Below are 22664 nucleotides of genomic sequence, written 5' to 3'. Positions count from 1 at the left end.
GATTGTTTGCTAACCGATGTTGCCTCGTTAATTTTTGACGCATTTTCCTTGCTTTTTTTCTGACTTTGGAACTATCTAACACTGTCTGGACTTTTTATAGTGGTCTCCACCAGTCCTTTTCTGTATTGGGAGTAACTTAATTCGGCCTATTTTTCGCTTGAAAAACGCATTTATTTGAAAGATGACATGACGTAATATATTATTGAAAGTATTGTCCATCGTTAGTCACTACTTCTACAATTTTTCTGGCAATTTAGGGTTTCTATCGCGAAAGAAGCTATCATGTTTTTTTAAGTTATAGTTATGAATCGAGTCAATTTTTGACACCTTGTTCTGAAGTGAAACGTATTCCAGTCAAAGTGTTTTGCATAGATCGAAATGAATGGTCGGCGGAAGACGTGGGATCCAAATAGTTTGAGGTCGAGAGTTGCCATAGTGAAATATTATGCACTCATGTCTGGTCGCATATCTTAGACATTTTTCAGTTTTAACTTTTTTTTAAACGGATCAGTTGTTGGCTGTAGAAGTCTCCCGTGATGGTTTGACCAGGCTTTAGATAATATTCTTTTCATCACACCAAATACACTTGACACCATAAATTTACGGCTGCGGCGTTGGTGTTTCCAGATGACTGGGCTTCACATACTACTTTTAGCATTTTTGGTTGTCATGCCGAATCCATTTTTTATTTACGGTTATGATTCGATGGACAAACGGCTTTCTCTTGTACCGTCTAAGTAACACTTCTGACATACAAAATGGTCGTTTGATATCTCTTGGTTTCAGCTTGAATGGCTTTGGGCCATTTCGAAATGTCTTAGCTTGCAGAGAATGTTTTTACGAACTTTTTTGGAATTTCACACGAACTTTGCTCGAGTAATGTTTCTCATTCGTCATTGACCCAATCCCGAATGCTCTTTGTCTTCAACATTAAGACTATCACCTTTAAATCGTCGAAACCATTCTCTGCACGATTTATCTGATGATGCGGTTTCACCTGTGTGCTTAGCTTCGGATAGAGTTGGGCAATAACAGAAGAACTACTTGACGGTCTTGCATCCTTTTGATAGTGAGTATTATAGGGTATGACAAATGTCTGCGTGGTGGTCTATTGGCCAATGTCCCGTGCAAATCGCTGCGATCCCATGAGTAGGTCACCAGTCTAGATGGACCAAAGAGCGCCTTATTGAATAGCCGACACATTGCTTTAGGCATTAATTTTATGGCAGCCAAAGTTTATTCCTAATTTGTTGGATTTCGGGCAAAAACAACGTTGCCTAGTGCTCAGGAATTGCTGAATGAAGTCAACAATGATGCATAATTTCTTACATCCTACACCGGTCATAACAGACGGTAAAGCATGAGTATAAGCGCATAATATCCAAATTAAGGTCAATCGTATATTCCACAAGGAGGAGGGAGAGACATCTAAATATGATAAATGCGCGAATTCGTCCAAAACTAACTAAACTAAACTCTAAGTTGACCAAGCAAAGTTTTTCCTTTACGTAATGAAGACAGCCCTGAGTTCGCCTCAGTTTGTTGTCGGACTGGATCAATTAGGGGTAAGTTTGATCAAATTTGAAGTTCTCTACATTGCCCTCGTTGGTTTCAGTGCATAATGGGTTTCTGCCTTATTCCTGGTACATGGTGGATCAATACCATCTATACGGAATACAACGGTTAATGAGGAATACTACTTAGGTTTGTGTAGGATTGCACTTTTGAAGTCAGTTTTTGCAACAGTGTAAACCGAAGGGTATATAAACTGTCAAATCAATTTGGACCAACTAATTGGAGTAAATTAAAATATATTATCTTTACTCTATTGGTATTAGACTGTTTTTGATTATTTATTCACAGTTTGTATACTGAGGATGCCCATTCTACCTCTGATATTCTCTTGCTAACTTTCATATTGACCAATTTTTCGCTTACCTTCCTTACATTGTTATTCACTTGCATTTTCTAACTCTTTCTTTGTCTTCTTGTCTCCAATTTTTCTTGCTTTCTGTCATGCAGGTTTAGAAAAGTTTTAAGTAGAATCCTACTATAAATATTCTAACAAGATCGCATATGGATGGTTTACCTTATCTGGAAGTAATCACATGTATGGCTCAGAAGCGTCGTTTGTTGTTTAAAGTGCGTCATCGACCTAATTTGTCATACAGGTCAAGCCAGTAAAACTTGAAAATGGTAACTGAGTGAGTGTTACCAACGGACTGGCATATTGTTGTAGAGTCTTGTTTCTATTGCTGGTTATATTATTCAATGGTATTAACTGTTCCTATCCTGACACAGCAGCAGTATGGAACTCATGAGAAGGCATAGAATAAATAAGTAAAAACCGATAATAGATAAGGTATTTTCTGAACGTTAGGCAGCAAAAATCTTGCCACGTACACAATTCTAATACGAAAATAAACCAGAGGTTTTGTCGTGTTTTCATAGTCAAAATTTGTGCGATTCAAAGGGAGATTATGAACATTTGGATAAGAAGGTCATAGAACAGTATTCTAGTTAGGGATACGATCATTGGAAAGGGTATGTACCAGAAGTTCTTATTGCTCAGAGCTTCCATTTTGGGTGGTTTAGGGGCAAATTCGGTATAAAATTACCTCACAGGTTTTTGATTTTTTTTGTGTAATTCACTGATTATTTTGGGGTCTCTAAAATTTACTGATAAGATATGGTTATTCTAAGATAATCAGTGTTTGTTTGTGTGCAGATAAGAAGTTTATAACGAAAGGAAAATCTTATCTCGTTATGATAAAAGTTGATTTAAGGGTTACTCCATTTTGGATATATGTAAGTACGTATCTGATATACATACTTAGTAAAAAATAGGTATCTATCTATCTAGATATAACAGAGCGCCAGATGGAATCATTAAATATTCATCGTCTACCTAAAATTACTGTAGGGGTGTTAATTCCAGGAGGGAATGCGCTATAAAATTCCGCTTACGTTATAAAGTAAATACTGCGGAAATAATGTATTTATTTTATGGTACACTTAAATGGGGGCCCCTCCACTTCAAATCTGCACAGTGATCCCAACCCAAACTCATTTATCTTTAGTACTTCCACATCAATGTATATTTTTATCTTAAAGCACATCCATCGTTATAGTTGCTTTAGTTACAGCAAAACTTGAGTCCGGGAACAAAAATATAAACTCTAGGCACATTATTTTTCCTTTCCTGCTTCTAAATGTATTTACACAGCCATGCATAAAATATAATATATAAATGGAACGCAACACAGACAAGCTATACATCTGAACATGACGCTCACTCCGGGGGGCCAAAGTGTTTGGGAAAGGTGGGTTCTATCATCGCGTTTCGTGCAAGCTCGCCACCGTACACAACTTCATACATACCGACTTCAACCTTCCCACTTTTACCGAGTCATGCCAAACAAAGCTGCTGCCAAGAGCACTTTTATATTATAGCATGCCATGCTTCAAGAATAAAATGTGAAATTGTCTGACGTTGTTCAGAGAAATCCAATATTATACCAGAGACCGAATGTGGGCTATTTAGACTAATGGTTTTTGTGCCGGAGTTCTGCCATAAACTTCCGTGTTTGGGGTCGTCAAATTTGACGTTTTTTTTTAAATAAATTTTAAAAATTAGAAATGAATTTGAATGGCTTTTGGTTACAAAATAGAAAATAGAAATGCGAATGTTATTAACATATTTTCCTAGCATAACGTTTTTCTGAAATACCTAAAGCTATAATTACCTTTCCCATCTCTACCATTTTCTCCGAAAGATAATTGGATTTAGGTCCCAAATTCACCAAAACTCATGCTCACCGCAATTATACTGTTCGTTATAAAGCAACAACAACAAATGCACATAACAAGTTTCACTCTATCCCTACCACTACTCCACAAAGGGAAATTGCTCGTTGGGAGTTTCATAATAATCACGAAAACAGGAAACTGGGCTAGGACTCAGCAAAATGGCTCCAGGCTTAGGGAGGGTTCGTTGGCATAAAATCCAGGGTACAGAAAATCCCTTTTCCATTTCTCATCCCAAGGGAAAATTATCGTTCGTTCCCTTTTCAATGCATATACCCCCGAGGCTACAAGGCTATCCGAATCCTTGTTTGATTGTGCGACTTCATGCTTCGTACTCTCCACGATAATATCTTTGCCTCAGGGTTCGCTTTGGGTTTTAGGAGGCTTGGAGTTTATGTACAATCGCACGCACACCCAAGCACAGCATGTATTGTATGATAGCCACTGTTTTAGTAGTCGTAAAGATCTTTATTTAGTATTGATTTTCTGAAGATATTTTTTCTTCCCTCATATTTTATGCTGGGTATTATAAAAAGAACCCCTACTCAAAGAGATTTTGTGCTGTCGTCGGTGATGCTTTTGAGTTCGTCTGAATGGAATTGAGGATTAAGTGGGAAGCGAAAGAAAATCAAGATTGGACGAAGAGAACAATTGCTGACTGGCAATTTGATATGCCTTTCTGATGTGCTTAATCAGAAGATCTTTTGCTGATTGAAGTAATTTTTCCTAGAATAATTGATAAAGCGATCTTTGGGCCAAAATAATTTCTTAAAAATAGATTTTTCATTCTTTTCCCATTAATTATAATTTGAAAAAAAATTAAATTTTCCCCGCGTATAAGCTCTTCTATTTAACTTATCTAATACTAATCAATTAGTATTCGCTGGAAAATTCAATATAAAGTGGTTTTCCAATATATTTTATCAAGATATCTATGCAACTCAAAAAAATCTAATCAATTAATTTCAATGAGGAATGGATGAATAGAACCAATAAATCAATGTCAAAATTTATTTGTCAAATGTGAAAGGCGCGCGATTTTTATGGGAGTGCTTTACTGAAAGGATTGTACCTTCGAGTATTGCCAATGTATACCACAATAACATACGAACAAGAGGGAAAGGGAAATTAACGTTGTCCGCCCGTTCAAGAAGTTTACTAAGGTCTTCGAAAATGATCCTGCCACTCTGCAAATACTGTTGACATGCCCGCATTAAACTTTAAAGCAAAACTATTGTCTCCTGATTTAAGATTTGTTTATTATGAACCAGCCATAAATTGAACGTTCCATCAGGAAACCTACACTACCCGGATACCTAAAGATAAGAAGAGATCTCGCTACCTTCAAACCATTCTTTTAAAATTCATTCATTGTCATAAATACAGATGATTCGGTGTCATAAACACAGACGACTTTTGAAATATCTGCTACCTGACATGTTACCCTCGCATAGTTGTTTATCAGCTGAGCAACTTTCAGTGGAGAGTGTTTGAATGCCAAAATAGGTAAATCGACGAAATAATAAAACATGTTCCGTATGGAAGAAAAAGCTAAATGGATGAAACAAATATTTAGATCGGCGTTATGTGTAAAGGATACAACATAATATTACAAACGGAAATGCCACCGTGTCCTCAGGAGCTATTATGACCCTTTGATGTTTATAGTGCACTTATTAACTATAGTAACATACATATATCGGCCAGTCCCATATCCAACAAAAATTGTGGGATGTTTCCTACTTCTAGATTTTTAGCTTCACCTTTGATATTAGATATCCTCCTAAATTTGCTGTTCTACTTCGCATAAGTAGCTGGCATTTTCCCAGAAGAGATCGAGATTTCATTGCATTCTCTACAGAATCTTCAAACATTGTACGCGGATATCCCCGCTTCTCCAGATGGTACTTTAGCCTATGGTGATCTACGCTTATTTTCACTATGATCCAAAGCTTCTTCTTGGTGAGTTTCAGAAAATCCTGTCAGGACTTTGGTTCATATTTCTCTATAAGCACTCCTTTACCATTTGTTCAAAACACTTTTTCTTAGACGTGTTCTGCATCCGCCTCTCTGCTGTAGGGATCGGTTGGTATACCAGGTAATCAGTTGCTGGTTTAAGCATTGCTATACTCTTCCAGTCCGCTCTGCTCAAGTTTTAAATTGCTTGGCAAAATGAAAACCGAAAGCTAAACGCTTCCGGTATGAAATCTTTTGTGCATTATATACGAGTAAATATATTTAAGTGGGCATTTGTCCCATGTATATCTAGCTCGTAACGTTTATGCATTTAGTTTGTCAAATCAAAACTTTAGTGTGATACATTCAAAGTCTTCAGAAGCAAGACATTTACGCAAAAGTAACAACTTTGACTTATTATAACTCTGTTAGTAATAGTGCGATTTCTATCATGGTAGTATCATGCTCTACCATCATCATCATCAACGGCGCAACAGCCGGTATCCAGTCTAGGCCTGCCTTAGTAAGGGATTCCAGGCATCCCAGTTTTGCGCCGAGGTTCACCAATTCATGTACAACTCAGGTCGTTCCTCCCATGATGTCAATATTGTGAGCATAGCCCAACTGTTGGGTGGACACAACATCTTCATCACGGATCACTTTTTCCAGGGCCAGGTTAAAGAGGACGTATGATAGGATAGGTTTTTTCCTTGTCTTAGACCGTTTTCGATGTTGACTGGTCTCGAAAGTGATCCTGGTGCTTTTATCTGGCCTCGCACATTGGTCAGGGTCAACAATCTTATCAATTTCGGGGGGATACCCAATTCTCTCATAGCCGTGTACAATTTTACCTTCGCTATGCTATCATAGGCGGCCTTAAAGTCGATGAAAAGATGGTGCAACTGATGGCCATATAGAGGGACAGTAAACCGATTTCAATAAGGTTTTGTTTTACACAAAACCTTAAAATAGTAGAGATTTTCAAATATTTATCCGGCTGAATCTGTGCTAGCAAGTGTTTTAAAGCAAGTCTAGAATTAGTTTCCTATATAACAAATTGTGTTATTGTTCTATATGAATGTAGTTAAATGCTCAATGGGACACTAACCCTGGGATTAAATGGGTCTGATTATATTTTCGTCCTGGCGATATGGTTTCGGGAATGGTCATGCTAGTGAACTGAAAGCAGACTCAGTTCACTCAACAAGTTTTCAGAACTAAATAAAAAATCTTCCAAATGACAGTTTGTCGAGTAAATTTAAGTGCTATTTCCATATAATACCGAGAGTAACACTCAACCGTGCCCATAAATTACATATATAAATGATCAAAATTTTTCCTCTGAGCTAGGATTGTGCTCATCTAATAGCGAGCAATTCTCAAATCTGAAGGGAGAATTTGTGCCGGGTCATTAAAAGTTCATCTGGCACGTTCTAATCAAACATTAATAGACAAATATACTTTATTTCAATTTTCAGGGGTCATATCTGGGCGCCTCAGGTATGTACGGTTTAAGGATTGAGGGATCCTAAGTCCGCATCCACTTTATGTTAGACTGGACCAAATGGGGAATCCTTACTTTCTCTTTTTAGGTCCCTCGTTTTGGGTCCAAGCCTTAAAAATAATAAACAAGTCGGGAAACCGGAAGCTAGACGCTTGAGGTATGAAAGGTTTTGTGTATTTCTTTTATATAGAGATTTGAGTGTGCATTTGTCCCATTAGTATGTAGCACGTAATATATGCATATATCCACTTTCAAGTGATATTGACATTCAAGGTCTTGAATTTGCACTGAAGTAATAGTTAGATTTTCACAAAATTTGGTAGGATCATGCTCTATGATGTAGCCTACATTATTGCAATTTTGTGATTCTAGGGTGAACTTAAGGGGGGTTCTCCAGCCAATTACTAAAAATTATAGTAATGTACTATTATTAACTTTATTTGAACAGGTATCGGTATGGAGGGTATTTCGGAGCTTAGGCACCATATAGTGGCAGCCCTCTGATTTCTTTCAGATTTTTCGGTTGAGTAGTTTCTGAGAATGGATTCGTTAAAAAAATGATCACTTTGGACCCCCACACTCCCCACTTTTCAAACAACAGTTAAAACTAAAATGTGCTACGAAAAGTACTAACCGAGACCTTTAATTTGATATCCCACATGACTATATTTGATGAAAAAAAAATGTATACCCCCCTTTTGCATGTATGGGGACCCCCCCTTGCATTTGACGTAAAAGGATGTAACTCACTATATGCGTGAGCGTTCACAGCTCCCATCTTTCTACCAAATTTGATGTCAATCGCTACAACCGTGTCCGAAAAAAATGCGTGTGACGAACAGACAGACAGTAAACCGATTTGAATAAGGTTTTGTTTACAGGGAGGGGCAAAGGAAAGCATTATTGACTAATGAAGGAAGGATAACGGTCGCCAAATTTGTGGGCAGTTGCATGCGAAAAAGGAATTTTGTGTTCATCGGCAGCGCATTGAGTATAGTTAGGCAATAAAGTAGCACAAACGAAATAAACCGACAATTCTGAACGTCGTCAAATGTTTATACATATGGATATGCGCACCCCTTTGGGTCAGGCTTTTTACAAAATGTAAATGCTAGGGAAATTCGACTATAGTACATTGTTGTAGAATAAATGCGTTCAAACAAGTACATCAAATAGAAAACTATTAACCTCATAAATTTTACTGGCTAGACCATATAATTTTGAGCTTAAAGCAGATTTGCAGTGTATCGGAATGGATTATCTTTTGCAAATGTGACAATGTATAATAATAAAGTTGACATAGTGAAGATAGAAGCAGATAATGAGACTGGCTACTCGTGCCTCAACCCCACTATCGCACAGCAGCAAACAAGTTGGAAGGGATCGTGTGAAAGTTTCGGAGCTAAAGTACTCTTGAATAATTTATAACCCTCTTGCGTTACATTTGCTACTTTATCAGCAAATACTGATATAAAGCTAAATATTTATAGTAACATGTTCCTAAGTGTAATAAATTCATTTGTAGCTTTTTTATTCTCCAGTTCAATATACATTTCCACCGTCTCGTTTGGAGATGCTAATACAATCGATATCTTGATCTATTTTAATGAACCATAAGTTCTACAAAACCTAAAACTAGTAAGTTACTGTCACATACAAGAATAGATAGAAAATAAGAATTATGGATTTTCTTTCTTACCTTTATCGTGTGGAAAGACCATTCCAAACGATGATGGCGTTGTAACTACAGGACCAAAATTGGTGTCATTATCGGTTGTCATTGTTTGCGACCTATAATTAAAATATTATCTGCATTGAAAATATTATCATAGATGACGTGCGTAATCTACTATAAATATATAAAATTAAAAATAGTTTCGTATGAAGAAAATCATATGAGTCAAATTGTGCTCAGGGTATTTCGAAAAAATGTAAATTTCCACCGCTTTGGCTCACAGACATTTGCTTGTTTGCCTTTTTGCTAGCCAGTTCGGAAAGCTGGGACAGATCCTTGGTACTTCAGTCCGCCACATGATATTTTACAAGAATTCAGGCGTTTTAAGTGTGACTTATCTGAATTTGCACCGATATGATCTTTACATTACCCCAAATACTTAATCTATTAAATGGCGCCCAATGTGGGTCTCTCGATCCCTCATGTTTATACGATAGTGCCGAAAGAGTCTTCCTATCTTTTTTTTCTCAATGTATCCTCAAGTTGTGCATTTGTTTACTATGGTGACTCATCATTGTTGAGTAAGTTTCTGGTTTATGTTATGTAGCCAGGTGCTTCTCCAGGAATCCATATCAAAACTTTTCCTTCAAGGGCGTTTAACAATTTTTCAAAAACCCATGCTGAGGACCAAGTTTCACAGCCGTAACGTAACCCAGGTGTGAAGATGGCCGATAAAAAAAGCGCGGGACTTTGTCTTTCTACATACAAATTTTGATATTATAATGGAAAACTAAAAAATCTTTTTTAGTTCGTGTAAACCGCTTATCTGCTCTAAATTGTGTTTAGTTAGCGTCCGATTTCCAATTTAGATTATAACTTCAATTTTTTTTGCAATTAACTGGAAGTCCTAATTTGCTGGATCACCAGGCTCATCATCAAGGAAAAACCGCGATATGACCTTTAGGTTATCAGCATGATAGTCTGCGAATGACCCTTTCTATTTCGTCAATTCTCGGTGTTCAATTTACTTTCAAGACTTTTATTGCATTATTAACCTCCCTTTAAGGAGGAGGAAATTATCAACTTCATTTCTCTTGGCAAGAAATGTGAGCTGAGGTTTCGTATAAAATAAAACCTTATTAAAATTGGTTTACTGCCTGCGAGTCTGTCCATCTGTCTGTCTTACTTTCATACGTATTTTTATCAGAAACGGTTACACCGATTGACATTAAATTTGGTGGGAAGGGTGAAATCAGTGAACACACAAGCATGTAACGTTTTATGTGGAACTCAAGGGAGGTTTCCATACATGCAAAAGTGAAGTGTAAAACCACCAAATATAGCTATATGGGGCATCACATGGAAGGTCTCAGCAAGTACTTTTCAATGATGATCCCAATTCTGACATTTCATGCAAAAGAAGAAGAAGAATTTTTTGGCTCCCTATATGACAATGGACGATTTCGTAGCCTACATAACGGCGAAATCTATGAGCGATTTCATGACTCTCTGTTTCTGGATAAAATACGGCTCAGCAGTTTGCGTTGGGCGGGTCACATAATCCTTATGGATGAGGATGATCCAGACCGGAATGTATAAGGGCAATAATTATGGTAGAAAAAGAACACAAAGCAGTCCCTGCCTAAGATGGAGCTATGGCGTAGGCTAGGACGCCAGATAGTTTTATCGAATACTTAAGTGCAGCTCAAATGTGGTATCCCGTCGAGATGCACTTGTTTGCTTCCGCGCTACCCAGGCTCGCGAATGTGGACGTGGTCTTTTGGACACTTCATAATTCAGTTCCTTATGGGGTTCCCCATCTATGAAATTCACGCATCTTAATATACGGTGCGTGTAGGGCTTGCACCGAGATGATTGATAGTATTCAGCTGGATATTAATTTCAGTCATCCCCAACAGATATGTACGTTATAATGGTGCCCAACGTGGTGTCCTACATTTTTTAGGGTGCAAAAAAGTGAAATAGTCTGTGTCTGGAAATAGTCTATTCCTTCTTCTTCTTCTTTTTCTTCAGCCTTTGTCCCGTTCACAAGCGGGGTCGGCTCGTCGTGATCGGCTTCGCCATTTGGCTCTATCGAATGCCTGATCTGGGTGCAATCTCAGAACCATAGAGGGCGACTGGACGGACGACATTGCGGTAAATTTTAGATTTGAGACGTTCGTTGATACGTCGATCACAAAGGACACCAGTTGTGGAACGCCACTTCATCCAGGTTGCGTTAATGCGTGAAGCAATTTCATAACGCAGTTCTCCATTGGCTGATAGCGTTGACCCGAGGTATTTAAATCGCTCAGTTCTGGCCAGATCACTGCCGCTGACAGTGATTGTGCCTGTTTCATGGGGATCGGTCGTCAAAAATTCAGTTTTGTTTAAATTCAATCTGAGACCGTATTTTGCTTTTCCTTTATGAACAGTGATAAAATCATTCTCACCACCTACTTCCCGTCTGAGTTCAACGTGCCTTGACTTAATCTTCTAGTTTTGGGTTGCACGCCTTTCTTTTTTGATGCTGGTGTTGCTTTGCCTCATTCCCATCCCACATTGCAGAGTAGAGTTTCCTGTCCCAGCCTGTGTGGTATACTGTACAAGTATTGGCATGCTTGTATTCACACTGGAGCGTAGATTATATTAGCAGCTATGCGCCATAAGATATTCCTCATCGGAACTTCTTGAAAGTATCTTACTTTGCCTTTTGTGCCTCTTCCAGGAAAAAGTGATGATTAAATCGGAACTTCTGAGGAAGACAGTCGGCTATGTCTTTATTGATTTGCTCTGGTTTCGTACTCTAATTTCAAACAGAGAAGATTGAAGATAACCACGAGGACGAGGCTCAGTCCCAAAAGGCCCAGTCTGTAATCAAGTGGATGCGGACCGTGGCCGATATTTCATGATGAAGAAAACCTCGCTTCATTCTTTTGTCATTTTAGTAGGCAGTGTATGCATCACGTGCCAACATTTGGGGGCCGAAGTGTTCGCTTTTTTTGCACCACTCAGCAGTTTCTAGAGAGAATGGAAGTTGGAGATTATGGGAAGGGTCTAACGAACCCCAAAAGGAGGGACTAACGACTTCTGTATTCCGACAGCATGTAGAACAGCTCGGGGAGCAAGATCTTCTGATTTTTTTGTATTTTTTTATTCTACCAATAAAACGCTTCCATATAGAGTTAAGTGGATCATCTGAAAATCATAGCTTTCACACTTTCCAATTTATAATTAGAAAATGTGTACTTGCCTTACAAAGATGTCATGATTTTTTAATTATTTAAACTGTGTCTAATTGAAGGATGGTAATGATAATTATGAAATAGTAAAATTTCATGTTTAATTTGAGGATTCGTTTCTTTTAACTTCTTCCGAAATCTTCATATGTATTCCTATGGATATTCCCATATGTTGGATAGATAGGCCGTGCGTCACGGACACCTGAGGCCTAAGGTTCCTCGTATTTTCGGGTTCGCAGTAATATTCGGGCCAAAGATTGTTGCTTTTATTTTCATTGAGTTTTTATTTTTCAACCATTTTTTAACATGCACCAAGCATTAAGATACATGTTTTTTGTAAATGACGCGTGAGGGGATGAAGTGTTCAATGGATTAAATTCATATTTTCAGACCTGGCTACCGCAGAGAGCAAATACTAAGCTACACTTAGGTATTCGGGGACCTGCACAGATAATTTTCGCCACTCAACAGTTAGGATCGGTTAACTCTTCTTTCTCGGTTGACGGCAACTAGCACAGATGGCCATTTGATCCATCTTTAATAGCCATAGAAAATATCATTATTCTGATTATGGAAGCATAAGTTACCCTAAGTTATAATGATTTTAGTACTGTGTATTGCATAACGACGATGAACAACTCATGAAGTGGAAGGAATACTCTACTACAATTCCCAATTGGATAACATTTGCCGAAATTCCACTTCTCGTCTATGAGATGACTAGCAACCATAACATATGATTATAGAGCGTTCCTCCAAACAGAAGCGAAATCATTTCTACCATCAACACACTCAATTGGAGATAAGCGGCCAGTCTTTATGATTCCCCTGTGGAACTATGCCTGTCAGCCCTTGCAGTTTTTGTAGAGTTACAACTTTCACTTATCTCTTATTTCTATCTGGGATCTTTTTCAGAGGGGGTTCATCTTGAGTGTGGCAACTGGAGGAATATTTGCATGCTCCCCATTACCGCAAAGAGTATAGCTAAATATCTGCAGAAAATAAAAAGGAGTACTCCCAAAACCTAATCGACTTTTGCTCTAGATTCTTCTTCACTGACCACATCAACAGCTTTCATTCTGGAGCAATTCACTGATTTTAGATCCCTGTCCCATTTGTTTTTCAATGACTTCGCGAACACTTTCGAAATCATCCATAGGCACTGTATCTAGAGAGCTCCATGTAAAAGGCACGAAATACGATATAAAATTCCAGAGAAATTTGAAGTTCAGAGCGAGGTTCGTCGGAGTTTCTTATTGTCACTGATCTACTTTTTCCATTATCGGTGACATTATCTATACGGTCATCACCGGAACTCAGTGGTCCATTGCGTTTTTTCTTTGTTGCAAAAATGAACGGAACAAGTGGTTTCCGAAATATCGGTATTTGCAAGGTTAATAAATATTACTAGAGAAAAGATAAGGTAAGTCTTAATTATTTCAAATACAGTCATTTGAAAGAACGTTTTCTGCTCCACAAAACTGTGATAATTGGTTTTTTGGTAAGTTCTTTTATTATTTTTTAAATTAAGGGGGAAAAAGTCTGCATTTTCTACGTTCGCTGTTTTTGACCTTTCATGGGATTTGCCTAAAAATTTGTAACATGGATTCCTCAACTCAACTTAATGAACAAAGGCGCTTTCAAACTGCCTCTCAACATCACAAACAATGTTTCCTCCGAGTCGCGGCGGGAGATGAGAAATTGGGCCTATAGGTCAATATGGCAAAGGAAAGAATGGATACCTGCACCCAAAAAGGACCATGATTTGTGCTTGGTGGTTCCAGAAGGGTATATTGGATTGGGAGATGATTAGAAGAAACAGTGCAGTCAGCAAGGAAGTATCATTTGCCCAGCTGCCGAACGTAAGTGAAGCAATTCAACTGAGACGACCAGAGTGACAAGGTCAAGGTAGCCTCATGTTGCAGGAGTAGTCAAGAGCGAAGTCCAAGAGTTTAAATGGAAGGTTCTTTACAATCCACCATATTGTCCAGATTTTGCGCCATTTTTTTCGCTCTTTGTCGAACCAAAAACTGCCTCGCGCCCTTCAACACAAAACCGGACATATTTTAGCGGTATCAGATCAACAAATTAGTTGAAAGATGGGGACAGCGTAAGCATTAAGGACAGATATATTATTAATTACTTTATTGCTAACGTATAATTATTGTTATTTGTTCAAAATTGAGCTGCTCAATAGTTTAGAAAAATAAAATAATAATATTAATAAAAATTGTGCTTTTGAATAAGTATTTTTATTTGATTAACTGATTTAATTATTATGATTTTAGGTTGATAAAAAGTCAAGTTGGATTGAAGCTCGATTTTCATAAACAAATCCCCAAACATAAATCATTGATTTAAATCAATCAATCCAGCCTCATCGTATAATATAAAGTTAAGGATATTCTGTTCTTCTAGTGCTTGAAAGCTTCAACCGCACACCTATTTCCTCGATCAGATCCCTGTTGACGTGTTTAAGAGAAGACAGATTTGGCAGCGATAGTTTGTACATTGAAAAGCGCCGATAACTTCAGTGCCAGGATGATCGACGAGTGTGTCACCCCAGTTACATGTGGTACAGAACGTTATAGGGTAAATACAAGCTTCTATGGCGAACAATGGTAAAAATATAATTTTAATATTATTCTGTTTTGATTCGATCATCCTAGGGACGATGGATAAACTTTACTGTCGAGGTAACCTCTTAGAAAAATATAGATACCGCGATGGGTAGGAAGTTTTTCAGATATTCTAAAAGAACGATTTTGGTGGTTGAAACACCACCTTTTCGTGGTGATCACTGGGAGTTCTTTCTTAATGAAAAAGTGCAGACAAAAAAGGATAACGCGAGTTACCTGCATCTGAAAACGAGACAAATTGTACCAATTGGTCCCCCAGGTTGGGGATTAGGAGTTTAGTGGGACTGACAACTCTACACAGAAAATTGAGTTACGAAGGCACAAAAGGAGCCTCAGGTTTGACGGTTCCCGGCAATGAAAATGGAATAACGATTTGCGCATTTTCTCCCTCATGTACATGTATCGAATGCTGACCACAGCAAGCCAATACCTACCAATATAAGACTGACGGAACAGCGTTGCAAGAGATGCGCTGGATAGGGACCGGTTTTTTGGAGAAGAGCTACTACACCATATATTATAGCAACCGCCAAGAAAATCATGTTCGAAGTAGGTTTTCTAGTCAGGAAAAAACCTATTGTTATCGACTTTGAAGACTTAAGTGAAAAGCTAGAAACTAGGTTAGCCTCATTAACGTTCACGGCCTCGAAGCCTGTCCTAAGTATGATATAAAAACAAAAAAAGGTTTTAACTGTCAAGTAGAGGCAGAGCGTCGGTTCCCATGCTTAAAAACGTCATTGATAACGAACTGAGCATTATTCAGTTACCAGTATCGCACAAAATGTTTGTTGGAGGTACTTGGTTTGCACGGAAGTTGATCCACAAATATGCAAAGGGAAATCTGATTTTTCATCGTATGGGCATATTGAAGCGATTATATACTCAGTAAATAAAATATCGGCGAGTTAGAGTGAGGCGAAGACGACGGATAAGGGGCTGCCACTCCTAAGCATGGAAGAAACGGTCCATGCAATTTATCGGATTAAAAATTATAAGTCGGCAGGAGCCGATGGAATTGCAGCCGAATTGATTAATCATGTAGGTGACCAACGCTACTCAGCAGTTCATCAAGCTCAAGGCGAGGGACAGCAAATCAATGCCTCACGACTGGCAACGAGGGTATTATCTGCCCCTTACATAGAAAGGGGGATATCACTCAGTGCAGCTATTATAGAGCTGAGTACCAACTATAAGATATTCTCCGCTATACTGCTAGGCCTATACCAAAGAGGCTTCATTCCACGGAAATCAGCACCAGATCAGATTTTCTATCTGCAGCAAGCGAAGGAAACTACTGGAATATGGTCATCAGTTCCAGCATCTTTTGATCGAGTTCCAGGCCCCTCACCCCACGGGCATGAGAGAATTCTATATACCGACGAAATTGATACGGCTGATCCTGACCAATGTGCGAGGCCAGGCAAAAGCATTTAGCTGCTCTTTCAAACTTTTGTGTAAAACGAACCTTAATTGAAATTTGTTCACGGGCGAAATTGATTTGGCATATGTAAACTATGAAATCCCATAGACATAGTGAATGGTATGGTTTATATTGAGTCTAAGGGACAACTCCCTTTAGATGTTAAGGAGGAGGGATGAGGTGCAGCAGTTTTTTCGCCAAGTACAGTCGTGTAGGCTATCAAATGATCTTGTTCTAGCATTAGTTTGGTAGTACGGGTGTAAGGATGGACATTTATACACTTAAAGTGAGGTAGGACTCATTTGTAGATACTACCCAATTATACATATATACATAAACATTTTGAACATTACTTCACCCCAGGAGTGCAAAGTGCATAAAAACGGGTCATAATATAGGCCAAAATGCTAAAAAGCTACATGGAAATCCTACTATAATTAACAAACTTGTAATAGGTCAAATTCATGCTTTTCGTGTGAATTTTCACACTCCAAGACATGATAGATTGTCAACATAGTATTAAATTGGAATAATCGTGCAGTCAAAGTTCCGAGCTTGCGGTCTTCGGTTTGTTCATTATCTGTTCGTGGATAAATTAAGATATTAACTTCGCACGTTCTTTTAATGAGCACATTCATAGCGGCCACTTGTATTATTAAGTCTGCAAATATCCAACTGTTTCGAATTGATCTCAATTTCGCACAGCTATATCATATTTATCTAAACTTTATTTCTAGGAATTTTCCAAAATAGAGTTTTCCTAAAGTAGAAATTCGTAGCGTAGAGCAGAAGATTGTCCACCAAAATAGAAAGGACATCAGCAAATGCAAGAGTTGACTGAAATGTCGATAACTTTTCATTTGCTGATGGTGATTACTGCGCATCTCATGTGACACCAAAAAAGTAATTCATTAATTGATAGAGTGACTAATGAAATTTCTACTTAATTAAAATTGTCATTCCTTACTATAGCTTGGATGAAGTTGTTTTCTTTTCTTCGCCTTAAGACATTTCAATACCTTGAAACAAAAGGATTCCTTCATCTTAGCTACTGAAGAAGTGCTTAAAAACTAATTACTATTTGTGCTTCCTTCTTAAAAAACCCATCCAATGTTGAATAAAGCTAATCGTCCTTGGTATCACTTTGTCAATTTTGCGTTTGTATATTTGCAGCTGATTGGAATGGCAAATTTCAGATACGATAAGAAGCGTGGCCGCTTAGTTTCCTCAGTATTTTGGGCTTATTATTGTGCAGTTGTGAATGCTGCCTCCATAAGTTTAATAGCTTATGAATTTGCAAGTGAGATATTAGATTCTGACTGGCTTCTTGGAGAAAAATTGCTTTCAGCCATTTTGAGAGCTGCCACATTTGTCAACTACGCTTCGGTCATATTTTCAATAGGCAAACAATGGTGTATGAAACGTCAATTGAAAGACTTTATTTGTAGACTCCTTCTACTTGAGCGGAAACTATTTCATCACTTAGAAGCACAGAAGTTCCTCAATTACCAACTGGTAGCCTTGCTTAGTTTGAAAATTGTTATACGGGTGTTCTTAGTATATTTGGAAATCAGGATGATGGTCATGCTTCCTCAATTGGACAACTGGAGGAGTATCTTTCTTTGGTTTATGACCAACATTGTGTGGCACATAGGAGCGGCTCCGTTGAATGTTTTTAAGGTTTTGTGTGAAACAAAACCTTATTAGAATGGTGACGGTGTCTGTCTGTCCGTCTGTCCGTCTGTCTGTCTGTCTGTCTGTCTGTCTGTCTGTCACACCCGATTTATTCGGAAACGGCTAGACCGATTGTCACGAAAATTGGTGAGAGTATGTAATCTGGTGATCCCTTTACATGCAGTAAGTGGCGCCATCTTGCGTTAAGTTTAAGGGGGGGCTCTCCGTACATGTGAATGGAGGGTGCAAATTTTTTTTTCACAGAATGTAGCCAAGTGGGGTATCAAATGAAAGGTCTCAATTAGTACTTTTCGAATCTGGTTCAATATTTGATATTAGATGAAACATAGGGGAGTAAGGGTTGAAAATATGACCCACAAAAAGTGTAACAGGTCTCGTTCTCAGAACCTATCCAACCGAAAAATCTGGAAAAAATCACAGTGGTGCATCTCTACGAAATCTAGGCCTCAAAATATATCCGGTTCCAATATCTGCACAAATAAAGTTAATAATAGTATATTTCCACATTTTAGAAATTTACCCGGCACCCCCCCTTATATTCATCCCAGAAATACAAAATTTAGCATGAGTGTAACGAAGAATATAATGCACAGTTTGATCAAGTTTGAAGAAAATCCAACTATTATTAACAAAGTTATTGGGGGTGAAACTTTACAATTTTTTGTGAATTTCGTGCACTCTACAACCCGCATGACGTCATCATCACATATTAATTCGTCAATACCACAACGAAATGAATTCTTATGAATTGGGTCGCAGACAATTATTTTGTTTTAGTTTTTAAGGTTTTGTGTAAACACAAAACCTTATTAAAATCGGTTTACTGTCTGTCTGTCTGTCTGTCTGTCTGTCTGTCTGTCCGTCTGTCTGTCTGTCTGTCTGTCTGTCTGTCTGTCCGTCACACGCATTTTTCTCGGAGACGGTTATAGCGATTGACACCAAATTTGGTAGAAAGGTGGGAACTGTGAACGCTCACGCATAAAGTGAATTACATCCTTTTAGGTCGAATTTAAGGGGGGGTCCCCATACATGCAAAAGGGGGGTGTAAAATTTTTTTTCATCAAATATAGTCATGTGGGATATCAAATTAAAGGTCTCGATTAGTACTTTTCAAAGCCGATCTTAGTTTTGACATTTGTTGGAAGGGTGGGGAGCGCGGGGGGTTCAAAGTGATCACTTCTTTAAGGGGGCCATTCTCAGAAACTACCAAACCGAAAAATCTGAAAAAAATCAGGAGACTGCCGCTATATGGTGCCTGGGCTCCGAAATACCTTCCATGCCGATATCTGTTTAAATAAAGTTAATAATAGTATATTACTACAATATTCTGTAATTGGTTAGAAACCCCCCTTAAGTTCATCCTAGTACCATGAAATTTTGCAGTGATATAGGCTATAATATAGAGCATGATCTTACCAAGTTTGGTGGAAATCGCACCATTACTAACAAAGTTATAATACCTCAAATTTGTTGCTTTTTTGAAAATTGAAAACTATGAATGTCAATATCACCCGAAAGTGGATACTCTCACATAATATATGGATATATTACGTACTACGTACTAAGAAATACACAAAACCTTTCGTACCTGAAGCATCCAGCTTCCGGTTTCCCGACTTGTTCCTTCTTGATTTGCGAGCGTTCGCAATACACTTCCGCTCCAGTCAACGATTAATCGCTGTCTGTCTGTCCGTCACACGCATTTTTCTCGGAGACGGTTGTAGCGATTGACACTAAATTTGGTAGAAAGGTGGGAACTGTGAACGCTCACGCATACAGTGAGTTACATCCTTTTATGTTGAATTTAAGGGGGGGTCCCCATACATGCAAAAGGGAGGTGTAAATTTTTTTTTCATCAAATATAGTCATGTGGGGTATCAAATTAAAGGTCTTGGTTAGTACTTTTTGAAGCCAGTATTAGTTTTGACTTTTGCTGAAAAGATGGGGAGTGTGGGGGGTTGAAAGTGCTCATTCCTTTAAGGGGGCCATTCTCAGAAACTACCCAACCGAAAAATCTGAAAAAAATCAGGGGGCTGCCGCTATATGGTGCCTGGGGTCCGAAATACCTTCCATAGTGATATCTGTACAAATAAAGTTAATAATAGTATATTACCATAATTTTTAATAATTGACTGCAAAACCTCCCTTAAGTTCATGCTAGCACGACAAAATTTCACAACAATATAGAGTATAACATAGAGCATGATCTTACCAAGTTTGGTGGAAATCGCACTATTACTAACAAAGTTATAATACGTCAACGTTCTGGCTTCTTCGCAAATTCAAGACTATGAATGTCAATATCATGCGAAAGTGGATATTCTCACATAATATGTGGATATATTACGTGCTACATACTAAGAAATACACAAAACCTTTCGTACCTGAAGCGTCCAGCTTCCGGTTTCCCGACTTGTTTATGTAATCATATTGTGCATGCTCAGATTTTATAACATCTTCAATAGCCAGTTGAGGCTGTTCGCACGTCAGATGGAACTCGCTTCAGCAATTACAAGTAGTCACAATAAAATGTGGGAATACTGTAAGCTAAGCGATGTTTTAGATACTTATACCTCACTATCTATAGACATTCACAATGCAGTTGTAAATGCCGTGGAAATCTTCCAATTCCAAAGCTTAGCAATATTTGGCGAAGCCTACATAAATTCGGTGGGACGCATGTATTTGATTTTCCTCCTTGTTGACGCCACACAAATATCCAATGAGTATATTCTTCTTACCGCGTTGTATATTCTGTTTTCATTCTTCACTTATTTGCTGCCGTTCTTTATAGTCACGGTAGTAATAAGAGAAACTGAGAAAAGTGTGGAATATGGGAAGCTGGGAAACCAGTTTTTGAATTTAGATGAAAGGCTTGAGAGAAATGTACTTATAGAAAAATTAGATTCGTCTGTATTAATTAATTTAGTATTTTTTTTTCATTTCAGATTGAAATATTTTCCCTCCTTCTCACTTTAAAAGGAGACAAAATTAAATTTGGCGGTTTGGTTCATATAAATCGAGCATTAATCCTATCTGCAATATTATCTGCGGTAGCGCATCTCCTGTTATTGATACAGTTTTATCGGGAATCATAATGTTGTAAAAATTAATTTAAAAATTATATATTAGGCTTTATTTTAAATACATGTATATAGTATAATAAAACAATTAGTATTTTGGGGTCATTTTCATGGAATAGGTACCTTTCAGTTCTGAAGTTCAACTAAATTAGGATTATAGGAGACACTTAATCGTGCCATATCGACAGGGAACTACCCTTTCAGCTAATAGTTCCTTTTGAAGAAAAGCTTACTGGCATCGGTTTGCAATATTTTTTGTAAGAAAGTAGAGAGCGTCAAAAACCATGCTGTGAGACTCTAACTTACTATAATAAAACACCTTTTCTACTTTTCTAACGGTGCGTTGCCTGAGTCGGGTGAACATCAGCCTCTTGACCTCCTTGCCTCAGATTCGAATTTTGCATGACCTTGGATGTTCATTTTACGTTGTACCGCCTCTGTACCTTTATCAGTTGTATAGCATCAATGGCGGCCGTCTACTTTTGTGACTTCAATATATCAATTTTTTAGAAAAGTTTTCTGTTCAAGAAAGAGTATACTTTTAATCTTTATATTATATCTTTAAATATGATTTTGTAGCACAATTTCATTTTTTGAAAAAGTTCTTTCATATCTGCCGTTTTTGTAAATTTTTTGAGCAAAAAACATTGTGCCCAAAGTAATATTTCCAATTTATGGTTGATTTATCGGACAAAAAATGTGGTCAAAGGAATCTTCTAAGTTTATTGTTAACTTATTGTGTTGTTGGGAAGCAATTGCCCGGAAAGTTGAAACCCTTGGAATGGTACAAGAAGGTACTAGTTAGGAGTTGTTACTAAGGGATTCAACATCTCGCCGTCTGATTTCGTAACACGAACCCCGTTCCAAGGAAGAAGGGTAACGAACATCTGAGGAAATCAACTGAGGCTCAGGATCGTCTGTTTGTGCGTATTCTGTGAAAAGATCCATTCAAAATGACGTCCTCACGTTGCAAATTATGCAGAAAACTCGTGGAGTCACGATAGGTACTTTTAGAAATGTTTTGGTTTGGCCAATGAAATTAATTTTTAAGGTTTTGTTTACAAAACATAATCTTATTAAAATCGGTTCAATGTCTGCCTGTCTGTCACAGGCACTTTTCTCAGAAACGGCTACACCGATTGACACGAAATTTGGTGAGAAGGTGGGACCTGTGGACTTCCAGACATGCAGTGAGTGATATCCTCCTACGCTGAGATTTAAGGGGGGTTCCCCATACATGTAAAAGGGGGTGTAAAATTTTTTTTCACCAAATATAGTCATGTGGGGTATCAAATGAAAGGTCTCAATTAGTACTTTTCGAAGCCGGTCTTAGTTTTGAGATTTGTTAAAAAGGCGGGGAGTGGGAGGGGTGGAAAGTGATTATTTCTTTAACGGATCCATTCTCAGAAACTCCCAACCAAACCGAAAAATCTGAAAAAAAAATCATGAAGCTGCCTCTATATGGTGCCCAGGCCTCAAAATACTCTCGATATCGATATCTGCTCAAATTAAGTTAATAATAGTATATTACCATATTTTTGGGAAAATTGAGTAAAACCCCCCTTAAGTTTTTCTCAGAGTTATAAAAGTTGGTAGTAGTATAAAATATAATATGAAGCAAGTTATCTCAGTTTTATCAAAAT

At 37.9% G+C, this 22664-nt stretch overlaps 2 protein-coding genes across 5 annotated transcripts in view; one reads left to right on the top strand and one right to left on the bottom strand.

The window, feature by feature from the left end:
* Positions 1 to 22664, bottom strand: part of LOC119657983 — a 57089-nt gene that overhangs the window by 29284 nt on the left and 5141 nt on the right. For 2 of the 3 annotated variants that reach the window (XM_038065198.1, XM_038065196.1), the window contains exon 2: positions 8967 to 9058. The exons of the other annotated variant lie outside the window; for it this stretch is intronic. In XM_038065198.1, the coding sequence (XP_037921126.1) occupies positions 8967 to 9048 (82 nt within the window). In that variant the 5' untranslated portion in view covers positions 9049 to 9058. The remainder of the gene's footprint in view (positions 1 to 8966; positions 9059 to 22664) is intronic. 3 annotated transcript variants of the gene reach the window in all.
* On the top strand, positions 1483 to 21126 carry LOC119657984. 2 transcript variants are annotated; one of them, XM_038065200.1, is made up of 2 exons: positions 1483 to 1565; positions 20887 to 21126. In XM_038065200.1, exons 1-2 carry the CDS (start codon positions 1512 to 1514, stop codon positions 21034 to 21036), a joined length of 204 nt encoding a protein of 67 aa, XP_037921128.1. In that variant the 5' UTR covers positions 1483 to 1511; the 3' UTR covers positions 21037 to 21126. The 2 variants fall into 2 exon arrangements, with proteins under 2 accessions (XP_037921128.1, XP_037921127.1); XM_038065199.1 differs by lacking the exon at positions 1483 to 1565 and adding an exon at positions 20617 to 20824.

Source organism: Hermetia illucens, chromosome 5 (assembly GCF_905115235.1).
Source record: "Hermetia illucens chromosome 5, iHerIll2.2.curated.20191125, whole genome shotgun sequence".
NCBI classification, from domain to species: Eukaryota; Metazoa; Arthropoda; class Insecta; order Diptera; family Stratiomyidae; genus Hermetia; species Hermetia illucens.
Note: the sequence above shows the minus strand (reverse complement) of the source record. Positions and strands in the feature narration are given on the sequence as shown.

Bases quoted from the DNA above. Each gene is read 5' to 3' on its own strand.
- LOC119657984 (XM_038065199.1), top strand. From the start codon at position 20,618: ATGTATTTGATTTTCCTCCTTGTTGACGCCACACAAATATCCAATGAG. The intron at 20,825-20,886 runs GTACTTATAGAA...TTTTCATTTCAG, and splicing joins ATGAAAGGCTTGAGAGAAAT to ATTGAAATATTTTCCCTCCT.